The sequence below is a fragment of the Acanthopagrus latus genome, chromosome 5, assembly GCF_904848185.1.
Source record: "Acanthopagrus latus isolate v.2019 chromosome 5, fAcaLat1.1, whole genome shotgun sequence".
Lineage (NCBI taxonomy): Eukaryota > Metazoa > Chordata > Actinopteri > Spariformes > Sparidae > Acanthopagrus > Acanthopagrus latus.
In genome coordinates, this window is record NC_051043.1 from 8,892,573 (window position 1) to 8,904,909 (window position 12,337).

The 12,337-nt window shown below is 45.2% G+C and overlaps 1 protein-coding gene across 2 annotated transcripts in view; it reads right to left on the bottom strand.

The window, feature by feature from the left end:
• Positions 1-345: 345 nt before the first annotated feature.
• The window catches only part of slf1 (SMC5-SMC6 complex localization factor 1), a 34,779-nt gene continuing 22,787 nt past the window's right edge, over positions 346-12,337 (bottom strand). For both annotated transcript variants that reach the window (XM_037097192.1, XM_037097193.1), the window contains exon 18: positions 346-1,372. In XM_037097192.1, coding sequence (XP_036953087.1) covers positions 876-1,372 — 497 coding nt within the window. In that variant the 3' untranslated portion in view covers positions 346-875. The remainder of the gene's footprint in view (positions 1,373-12,337) is intronic.

Consider the following 12,337-nt stretch of genomic DNA (forward strand, 5'->3'; position numbering starts at 1 on the left):
CTTGGAATGAGACTCAATAATCAACTATCTCTGTGGTGCGTTTAAGAACAGCATGGACAAATCCTACTCACTTTACCTTTAACTTAAATTAATATGACATGAGGTTCAGTTAGCTTTGCACAGAAAAGCTGGTAGAAATGTTGATCGGTGGTATACTTTTTACTGTTATACCCTGAGTACATTTCAGAGCCTGTACTTTGTTACTTTTACTTGAGAATAAAAGTTGAACCAGTACTTCTACTTTTTCCAGTCTACTTTCACGTGTCAAGTGTCTCTACTCTAGTAAAGAATGTGTACTTCTGCAACCTCTGTATTAAATGCAGTCAGAATTCCATCTCCTTGCCGTCTGAGTTTTCAGTTCATATATTTTCATTTATTTTGATAAATAAAACCACGTGAAAAAAACAATCTTATCATTGTACATTCAGAAAAGTAGCTGCAGAAAATAAGGAACTTGAGGTAGTAACAGCCTGTACAGAAATCTTAGTGTTATATAAAAACATTCAACAAGAATACATTTTTCCAGGACATTTAGCCAGCATGAAATATTTTCAACCAAAACAAGAAGTATGTCACTCCAGACTATGTGGTTGTTGTTTTTTTTAAAGTATGAAATGGATTCTCAACAAAATGAACTGCTATCTTTCAGAATGCATGCTTACCCATTTATCTGAAAGGCAGAGGAGACAGAGCCCCGTCATTTTGGAGGCATACATTAACAGCCACCCAGAAGGTGTTTGTACAGTTTTTGGGCCTCGGGTGACTTGTGTGATGACATAGTAAACAGCTGTTTCCCACAGACACAGATAACATTTCAACAACAGCATTTCAACACTTTGCAAGTCGTGCATTCAATTCTTTTTCAGATTTCCATTTCACAAGTCAACCACTAGCGCCTCTCCCTGAGACTTAACATATTCCAGGATCTCCATTAGAAACTGTGTGTTCTCTCCTTTGCACTCTTTCACTGCCTGCGGCACCTGCCCCAGGTAACTCCCCCTGCTGAGCTCCAACAGTGTCTTCGCATCCTCTGCCAGCCTTGCCGCCCGCTGGTCCGTCCAGCCCAAAGTCACATTTTGGAGGGAGTGTGCTTCCAGGGCACGGACTAGCCTGTAGGCCAGGCTGCTGGACGGGTCGCTGGGCTGCATGCAGCCCGACAGGCCCCTCTCTTGGTGGTAGGAGAAAATGAGGTGGGCCAGCAGAGTGGATCCGGCCTCCAGGAGGGGCAGGTTCAAGACCTCAGTGACAGCTCTGTCTCTCTTTGAGTCTCCAACCTGTGCGCTGTGGAGGAGCTCCTCCCTCTGACCCGTCGCAGACACCAGATCCAGCGCAGTCCTGCCGCCTCCATCGGTCTGCTGCAGAAGAACTGAGCCTGGACGGGGAAGAAATTCATACAGGATCAAACCAAACAGCTTCACTGACTCTGACTACAGTCATTTCTAGCTTAACTTCTATTTAACACACACAATAGCTTCCTTTTCCACACCACTGCACTTAACAAGGTTGTATGCATGGATCGAAAAACAACCTGCCCAATAGTGCCTGTAAATACTGTTGATACTTTTCACCAGGTGAGTCATTTTTTAATTGTGCGACAGAACTTTTAGAACACTTAACAGTCAGCTCAACTTTGTTCCAATAGTGGCAAACACTTCATCAATTTTGTACAAAGACAGCAGGGGAGTATTTAAGAGGATCCGTAAATGGATCTATTGAACTAAAACAACTCTCCACATGAAGGCGCAAGGACGAGAGCGCGTTACGTATTCAGCTGATGGAGTGCTCGAGACAAAGTGCATGCACGGGCACTTAGAGCATGTCACAGCCTTCACACACACCAAGACAAAACTGAAAATCCAAATGCAATAGCTACTTAAACGTATATACTCTTTGACCCTCCTGGTATTATTCTCCGTTCGCTCAAGCTCATCTCGAAGTTGCCTCATAGAATTAAAGCCATGAAGGATGTGAGTGGCGTGACCCGAGAGTGCTTTGCCTGGAAATTGGCACGGAGAACATTTGGGGCCGGATCTATCAAAGATGTGTACGTACATTAAAAAAAACACACACAGCTTTTACCCACGCATAAAAAAAGGTTGCTTGTAAAGGAAGAATTCGTACTTCAGAGCAGACATACAAATGCTCGTCTAGAGATAGCTGTGGGCGAAATAAAGATGTGGACATGAAATGTAGGATGAGAGACTTTAGAGGAAAACATAAAATTGCTTTGCAACATTTACACACGCCGTTTACTCACAGGCATGTTTGTGAACTCAATTTTAATTGTTGATGAGCGAGGAATATTAGCATTCTTTTTTATTTACACTGGAACCGCTGTGGCCCCATACTGGGACTTTGATACCATCAATCTGAAAACAAAAGACTTTTAATGGTTTGCGATCCGCCAAGGGCACAAAGAAGACGACGACAACGACTAGAGAGCAAAACATGGCCCCTGGTGTGGATGGTTTTTACATTGTGCTTCTTTTTCTCTGTTTCTAATGAATGTCGGATCAGGAGCAAATGTTACGCACTCCACCCTTTAGAGCTACTCTCTCCTCCTCTTCCCTCCACCCTCCTCCCTCCTCCCTCAGGTGCCCAGGAGAAGGAGCTCCAACCCTCTTGGAGTTCTTTTGTGTTTTTTCCTCGGTTGTTAATTTTTCCTTTCGAGGACGGAGGTCTTGTAGTGCTCTTGTTTTTTGCGTCTTTTATCAATTTAGTTTGTGAATTTTTCCTCTCACCCTTTCGCTCTTTCTTGTCAAGCCTCTAGATTCCCATAGTTTTGGTTAATTCTGGTAGTTTTTGTAAAATAAATCATAATCTCCTGAAGCAAACATGAACTCTGGTATAGCATCCTCTTTATAGATAGACAGGTATAGACAACTAGTACTACAATGTTTAGTTGTGAATCTACATAGAGCTTTATGCATCTGGCCCTTAGTAATGAAGTTTAAATTATCTTAGGTAACATTCGCCTATTTTGAGAAGATTTGTAAGAATTCAATAAGATTTCACCAAGTATTTAATCTGAATTGACTGATCGGCCTGAGACGAGGAGGTTAATGAGTTCAGTGTGAACAGCCAGCTGAAGCATCAGCGATAGCGTCGTGACTCAGCGACACGCAGCCAAGCTACTGAGGGCCGCGGCATCACTGTCAAACAAGGCGGAAGAGATGCCGCGCGGGTCAACGGTGGGACACGGCAACCGATATAAATAGTGCACAAACAACACACACACACACTTACACACATGAATGCATATCCTGTAAAGTACACACACGCACAGACTCTCCCGCACACACTCGCAGTGAAGTGAGGAGTTAAAGTGAACAGCTGTTTTCCCACTGGGCCTCGGTGCCAGCCAGGGCTTTTAGCTCACTTCAGCACTAATTTCAGCTGACACCTTGTCTCAACTGTGTGACTGGCGGGTCACTTTGTGTTTGTGTAAGAGGCGCAGAGGGTTAGTGACCTAAATGAGGCTCTGCTTTCCTGCTCGCTTCTCTCTCTCTTTTTTTTTTCTTTTATCTAATGCTGTGAGCGCGCTCATCGCCATCATCAGTAACACTAACACAGAGAGCTACCGGGGGTGTCAACCGCGCAACAGACCTCGACTGTGATGTCAGAAAATTGCCCTGCGAGAAGTTCAGACGTGAGAACGAGGTTTGTGAAGTTGATTCCTGGCAAAAAAAAAAAAAAAGAAGTTGATCAAAATCACTCGATGCGATGACTGAGTTTAGGATTTCCCTTTTATTGAAGAGTTTTAAATATTATTTTTTAGTAAAAGAGACAGAAGAGTTATTAATGCTAAAAAAAAACAAAAAAAAAACAACAATTATCTACAAATTCAAAGCCTCTCCAACAACCTCGCCTCATCCTTTCAGCCGTGCTTCCCACACATTTCAAACTGGACATGACAGTCGCAGCTGAACACTTTGTTCCTCCCAGGAAAGTTAGAATGCTGACATTTACCATCTACTCTCTCTACTGTTCTGCTTTGTCTGCTCAGACTGAAAGCCATTTTCCAGTGTCAGACAGGCCCGTGCGCACTTAGCCTACACGGAGCGGGTCGAGTCAAGTGTGAGCCCTTTGTTTGCTTTCAGATAGACCCATTTCTATGGCAAACTGCTCTTGATGGCACTTGACTGTTCAGCCTCGGCAATGCTGCCGCCACTTGCGAGTTTACGGCTCTGTGGAGGCTCGGCATGACACACAGACGGCTGCCTGATACCACTGCTGGCAGTTGTTTCTGTTTGACAGACACTGTGGGGCTGCAGGAGGCATGATGTCTTAAAGGCGGGGCAATCATGTGTGTGTGTGTGTGTGTGTGTGTGTGTGTGTGTGTGCAGGTGTGTGGTGCATTGTGACATAAACCACACTTACAAAGCGATACCACGAATGCCATTTTGACAAAAAGACAGCCATTTTTTAAATGACACTTTTGAAAAAAAAAAAAAAAAGGTTAAAAATGGAACGTTATGAATTCTGAAATTGCTCTCCATCTCTCTGTCTGCCACAGAACCAACAACGTGTGCAGCAGTTATGAGATAATCGCTGAGAGCTCACGTAGCTGTTAGCCGGGAAGGTCAGCGCTCATCTACCTTTTAGTGCTTCAAGCCTGAGTGGCGAAAACTGAATCTGCATAAATTGTGGCATTAATCTACATAAACTTTTACATAAGCGGGGAAATTTCAAATGCAGGGGTCAGGCATAGGGGGCAGCAGTCAAGGACGTAAGAGCACAGATTTGATCAAAGTGGCCACGAGAGAAAGGCCAAGAGGGAGGGAGAGGGAGACGGAGCGGCGTGGCGTGTGTGAGACAGACGGAGGTTGTTCACAGCGGGCCATAATCACCAGGTTTCTATAACAAGCTGTCCTCGCTATTACGCTCATCCAGTAGGAGGGGCTGTAATGTGTGAAGCCAGCCATGGCAGATACACGTCAGAGACGCTCAGGTCCACCAGACTGCGGACACACAGGAACATGCGACGTCTTGCGTGCTGTAAAATGGATCCATCTTTGTACCTTCCAGGTGAGGTCTGAAAAAGGATGGCACGACCGAGGCCGTTTTTTTTCCCCCTTCACAATGCGTCCCATTCTGTGGCTTCCTTTGAGAGGACCGGCCTTGGACTGAGCCCTGCAAGGTGCAGCGGAGGCATTAGGGCCACAATCCTACCTACTCCTCCTTTCACAGCCACTTGCTGCAGCCGCACTTGTCCTCAGCTGGCACAAGGACATTTAAACTGCTACATTAAAAAAAAAAAAAAAAAAAACAAAGGGAGAAAAATTTAAATCAAGACTACTCAAATATGTCAAGTGTATATGCATGAACTACATTTTTAAATTACACCAGCCCCTTGAGATGCATGAATTCCGTGCATTAGTTAAATAAGATGAAACTCCTACAGTGCGTTCTCCTCTCATGGGAAAATGGCTTGTTGCAGCCGTGAAGATTGTCAATGAGTGTAACAAAAATAGGGATTATTTAAGCATAAATCACCAGATGAAGCGGCACTTACAATACAAGATTCCCATCTTCAAACAATAGAAATCTTTTGGCTCTAGAGTTGCCTTAGAAAATCTCAAATAAAAATCAACTGAAGCACGAAATCCACCCAAATCCAAACACAAGGTGTCTGCTGCAGCTTAATACAAACCTACCACTGCCTCCTCCAGCTTCCTTTCTGTCAGCGCTGTTCGCTTACACGCCAGATGTACATCACCAGCGCCGGAGAGAGAAGCGCGAGATACAGAAGCGCTAAAGTTCCCCGACGTCATCGTGTCAAACCCGCGTCTGACAGACAGACTCCAACCAGAGAGACGACACTGGTGTGGGGAGGAGAGGGCCCCCCCAGCACGGCCCTGGGCTCGGCTTGCCTGAAAGTCTCTGCGACTGCCTGTACGGCTGCGTGTTTGATTGTGGATCTGTCTGCCTGAAAGCTAACCGTGTCTGCCGGTGCGTGCTGTCACATTTGCATGTTTACCTGCTCAATTTTTTTTTCCATTAAGCATAAGCTCGTGGTTTTTTTTTTTGCTTTTCCAGGATTAAAAATGTATTTTCTTCTCCGTCTATACGACGAGAAGATCCATCCAGGTCTATTAAATGCACTGTAATGTCCCACCACACAGCAGCTGCACTCAATACCTAAGATGTCTGTGGTCATGGCCACTGCTGAATCACGTATTTTCTAACAGACATGAAAATAGAGTCACGTGCTGTTTTTAATTTAACAGATGCGTGCACACACACACACACACACACACACACACACACACTGTTATGAGACTAGAGACTGGGGAAGGGTTCTGGTGCAGGGACGTTGACTGAAGTAAATCCAGGTATTGGCGCTGGGTGTCAGATATGCTGCAGTGGAGATAAATACAACACCTGGGGGATTACATGAGAGCACAGGGTAATTACACCATCCTTTATGTGTGTGTGTGTGTTCGTTTGTGTTCGTGTGTGTGTGTGTACATGAATGTGAAAATGCCCCCGCTAAGACCTCAGCTCTGAAGCCAGAGCGGAGGGAGGAAACGCACAAGCCGAGCGAGAGCCACTGCCTGATGCACCAGCCAGATGCAGTCCGACTGGTACACGCGCACACACACACACAGAGACACACACACACACACAGAGACAGAGACACACACACACACACACACACACACACACACACACAGACATATACATACAAAGCGCAAAGCCCTTTGGCCTTTAGAGGGCAGGCGAAGACAAGAAATATAAAAGCGAGAGGGGAGGAGGGGAAAACTGGCGCAAAAAGAGGGAGGGAGGGAGGGAAGGAAAGAAAGATGCAGTGCTCCCTCCCCCTATGTCTCCCTCTCTCTGTGTCTCTGGTCTGAGGCAGACAAGCTGGGAAGCAGGCAGCTCCACAGCATGGTAAACATCCTCTCTCTCTTTCTCCTTTCCCCCCTCGCTGCCTCAATGAGAGAGGCAGGGCGAGTGTGTGAACTGCAGCCAGGGGCACGGCATCACATATCCACAGGGAGCTGCTAGCTAGCGACTAGAAAACCACAGCACAAAACAACAAGGCCGACCCGAGTGGAGCACCAGAGCAGTCAGCGGAGAGGCATCAGATGCAGGAAAGAGAAAAGACCAGCCAGACATGTGAATATGCTAACACCCCCCCACCCCGCTGCCACCGCCTCCCCCATGTTTTAGCAACACCGTCTGAGCATTCAGCGATATTTTTCTCCCATTTTTCCGCATTCATATTCACAGTATAAAAAGCGTGGCCTCAGGAGGTTTCATCAGATGATGCGGTCAGGTCAATGTCTTTTGTATGCCGGCATTAGAGGAGCGGGAACGGCGCTGCACTGCCTCTACTAATGTCATTATAGCCAGTGCTTTGTCCTCTCAGTCACAGGTGAGCGCCATCCTTAACAGGTTGTGTGTGATTACCGTGCTCCTGCTCCCCTCACTGCCCGGTCAGGCGCAGATTACACTTGGATCGCAGCCTTCAGGAGGAGGTGGGGCAGATAAGGGTAACATGTGTACGCGCGGACACCAGCCGCTAGCCCTGTGTAATCCCCTGCCACTCCGACACCTCGAGTGAGAGGGGGCAGCAGATACACTCCAAATTACAGGATGCTGATCAGCGGCTGGCGCTAAGCATCTTAAATAATCAGAGTGGAGCCCAGAATGAACTCTTAACTGGTCTCTTGAATCAGAAAAGGCTAATCACTGACATCCGCCGTTAGAGCTAATAATATATCGTGCAGTGAATCATCATGTGCTAAGAAAATGAACAGTTTCCTGTGATGCCATTAACATGCACTAAACCTCGTTTGGTTACTCAAACTATTCGAGAGCTTATTTGATGCCGTTAAGTGGACCGAAATGTGGCTACAAGACAACAACAATCAATATTTATTTTTATCTTTTATTTAAGAAACGGTAGCTTCCTGGAAAATCATTAAAAATGCAGATGACTCATCCTGCACAAGGGGGCGTGTATTAATTTTTCATCCAATAAATGCTTTGTTCTAGTTCATAACCCTGCCATGGATGTATAAAAGGAGGAACGCTGCCAGAGTGGAGTGTTGCTCGGGGCCCATCTGCTTTATGGCAGCCACACCGGGAGCCTTATCAGCCAATCATGTTTTTGCACCGTCGTGACCGCACAGTTGAGATTCACGACGGTTTCAACCAATTTGATGTGGCTGCAGACGGACTTCTAATGGAGATGGAGGAGAGGTTGTTCAAACCTTAAACATTAAATCTGCTTTTGCTGGTGTCATGAAAACATGAGCACGTGTGGTAGAAGTATAATCTGCGGCATATTAAACGTTATTTAAAGCAGATAGGGGTGTCGTTTGCAGACTTTTGCAGATGACTGCATCCAAAGACAAGGCGAATCAAGGTATCATAGTCTGTTGAGATATTTCACTGGATAAATGACCTGCTGATGGATAAAGGTCAGGGGATCACCTAATGATATCACCAGGGTTTATCCACTGGTGATAAAGTAAATTACAAACAAACAAACAAATAAATAATAAATGAATGCCATATCAAATATAATGTTCCTGTTGCTCTGGATAATCCACAAAACACTGTCGACAGTTTTCAAAGGGACCCTTGCCCTTCAGCATCTGTGGTCTGATACCAGAAGGAGTGGTTACGAAAAGTATATTTCTTGTGAATTCATTTGGCCTTGACATTTGACATTATAATGACAAAGCTAAACCTGGGAACTTCTGACTCACATTCTTACTGAATCAATAACTGCTTCACACCATATGTACCTTCCCCACTGCTGCTCAAACCACTTTAAAAGTAACAACTACTACACAGCAGGATTCAGCTTCTATAGAAAGAAGGATTTACGCAGCTGCTATTGAATGTCTTCATTTAAACATGATTTTCATTGTGTGACCCACTCCACCAGAGTTCAAACACTAATCACTGTTGGCTCTCAACATCTACTGTAGCGTAAAACTCCTCTTAGGAAATTTTAAATAAGTAAAGCCCCATATTTTTTTCAATACTGACTAACTGAACTTTTATTATTGTGTCGAACATATACCTGTGCTCAGCCTGCACGGGCTTCCAAGACACCATAAAAACTAAACAAGGCTAGATGAGAGTGCGACATATGCATTTTCAAACAGAGAACAAAAATTAGCAATCGCTTCACATGCAAGTCTTCAGCTGTCACGATCTACGAAAGCAGAAATGCTGAAAAAACAATGTAAAATAAATTATTTACAAAATCATCTCGTTGGCTACATCACTTTGTACATGCAGCACGGAAATTGCAGCCGGTCAGTGACATGACAAGTTTGGAAAATGGACTCAAGAGGACATTAAATACGGGAATCTCTACAGGTGAACTGAAAAGTCAATTGTCGGCATATTCAAGAGCAATCACAATCTGAGACTGCTTGCAGCAACTGCTTAAATTAGCTTCCTTTATTGGAAAAAATATAAATAGTACTACTACTACTAATAAATAATAAATTCATAACCTACAAATAACGGTTTCAGTAAAGGACCCATTTATTTCAAAAGATGTATCAAACCAGTCAGCAGACTTATCTTTGCTCTTCACACAGGCTACTGGGCAACTGTACCAATCACAGTGTTAGTTATAAGTTCTGTGTAGAAAACCCTGTACAGTATCTTACTATGTATATCTAATCTCAAATTCTTCTTTCATGATGTTACTTGCGTATACATCTCATTGATCTAAAGTGCACATTTGATGGTGCCTTGATAAAATAATAATTGTGACATCGGAGACATAATTTACCTGTTGGGCCAAGACTGGACACTGAATCCTACTTATTATCTGCTCATCAACAAGATACTGTGTGATCCTGCTGTTCAGTTTATTAGAATACTATTGGTAAGCTGAGAAAAAGGAGGCTGATTCCCCCTGAATTAAAGTGCCATTCTTGATGACTTTTAGCACCAGAAGCGGGGCCAGGAGAGCGGGCAACGGAACCAGGTCGAGCACCTTCTACGGACATCATGACAGAGGTGAAGAGACCAAAGAGGACACTGATGGAGGAAGCCAAGAAGAGAAAATGACAAGTGTCCAATACATAACCTTATTATATTGTACCGACCTAATGTGTGATGGAACATCACATCTGAATACCCGGGATTTGTATTCAGGACAGTTTAAAGAATGTGTCTGTTAATAAATCTGACTTTCTTCAACTTTCCAAGTGTACATTATTCAATTTCACTTCAGTGCTGCTGCTGAACGGTTCGATTTGGGGTTGGGTTCGACCATTTCATCCTTGTGGAGGGTTCCACAGTTTGAGTTCAGGGCCGGAGCACAGACACAGAGAACAATTCTCATGGCCAGGAACACAAAATCATCTCCTTGTTTTTCAATCAACCTCCAAGCCGACAGAGGAGATGAACTAAAGCTTTGTGGATGGAAGAGAATGTTATCCACAGTTGTAAATTCACCATTTAAATTACTATGTGGTCCTTACAAAGAAATATACACCGTAAATCTCCACCAGAACCTTGCTGATGAAAGAGGACAGCAATGTAAGGAAGAATGGTTCAATGTTCCTTGGCCTCTGCCCTTTCCTTTCCACTGGAGCGAGCTCCGTGTGGCCTTCATGCTCACTGAATGCTGCAGCTATTTAAAAAGGGCAGAATATGTTTGTATGTGTTTCTACACTCGAAAAAGGTGGCACTGGGCATAAGTAGCCTGCAAGAAACCTTTGGTAACAAATTGCAAAATCATCAGCACCCTCCTTTGATCGCCACTGGCCCTCATCTATATGAAGCACACATCTGAAAAGGGGTCTCTCCCTCCTCTTAAAGAACGTTGAGGAACACCCGGGGAGACTGTTGGATAGAGCTCCAGACTTAATCCTGGCAACCACCCCAAAACACAGAAAGAAAGGTTGGTTAAGAGGGTTTGGATAGCAAGAGACAGGCAGGAAGAGAGGAGAAAAGAAGGAGAATCAAGTCAAAAAATTCCCAGCGAGGGAAAGTCCTTGAAATACAGCCCGGAGAAAGCTGCAGTTGAAACAGCAACACACACACGAGTGAAGCCGAGGGCTCCAAACACAGCCTCACCTCTAATAGTACAAGTACTCAGTTCCTCGCAGTTGCCAGTTCAGGACCCATAGGGAAATAAGAGCTGAGCAGAATGAACTTTCTTTACCGTACTGACAGTGAAGAGGCCCAAGTGTGTCTAAAGCACTACCTGTGTGTGTGTGTGTGTGTGTCTTGTGTATCTATGACAGAGATAGACAAACAGACAGAGACAAACCATGACTGACTCCAGCGGTCCGAGGGGACCGTGTGTTTCCTGTGCCACTGAGCAAATGACATCTTTCTGCTCCACAAACACTCGTTCACATTAAGATCTGCAGGGACCACGGGGCGCTGTGCGTTAACAGCCTGTGTGTGTGTGTGTGTGTGCACACGTAGGAGAGACGCTCAAAAACCCGGGGAGAAATTGAGGAGGCAGTCATGTAGCAACCTCTCCTGCCATCGCTGAACTTGACTCAAGCCAAACAATTAGACAAAAGAGAAACGACAGAAACGCATTTGCACACACCTGAACAATTCTTTCTGCTCCCGTACTCTTTCCCCTCTGAGCATCTAAATGAGTCTGTGCGTGTGTGTGAATGTGTCTGTGTTTACAAGTCGAGGTGGACTGGCTGTGCTTAGTAACACGGTGGGCTGCATTGAGACGACGCCATCAGCGATTACGCTCACAGGGGCGAGTGGTGACAGCTTAAAGGCTCTTTTCTCTATTTCTCCACCCCTTTTGCTCACCGACACGCCTCCTCTGCGTGTGTGTGTGTGTGTGCGTGCGCTCCAGGTCTGAACTGCACAGCTAAAGGCTCCGGGTCATTTTCCATTCCAATCAGGGCTACCGGCTGCCCTGGCCACCCCGCAAAATCTCAACACTCCTACCAGCTGAGGAAGGGGGTACAGGGAGTGTCAGCAGGCAAGCACACACACACACGCGCAAAGACGCAGACACACACTCACACGTACAGATGCTTAATTGCAACCCAGCATACACTTATTACAGCATTCGAGACTCGAAGAAATTATTTGTGCATGCATACACATATACCAAAATATATAGCCAAGGACACCTCCACACCATGTAAAAAAAAAAAAAAAAAGCCACGTGCACGCAAACACACACTTATACACAGGGTCATGTGGGGGGGCCTTGGGCAACGGGTAGGAGGGGGGAGGGGAGCAGAGTCAGCCTTGCCCTCAGCCATGGCATCCTTTCCTTGCCAGCTCCATAAGCCTGGAGGGACTGAGGTAGAGGGGGTTGGGGGTGGGATCCATCCTTTCCTCCCCCTCTTACAATTCACCCCTA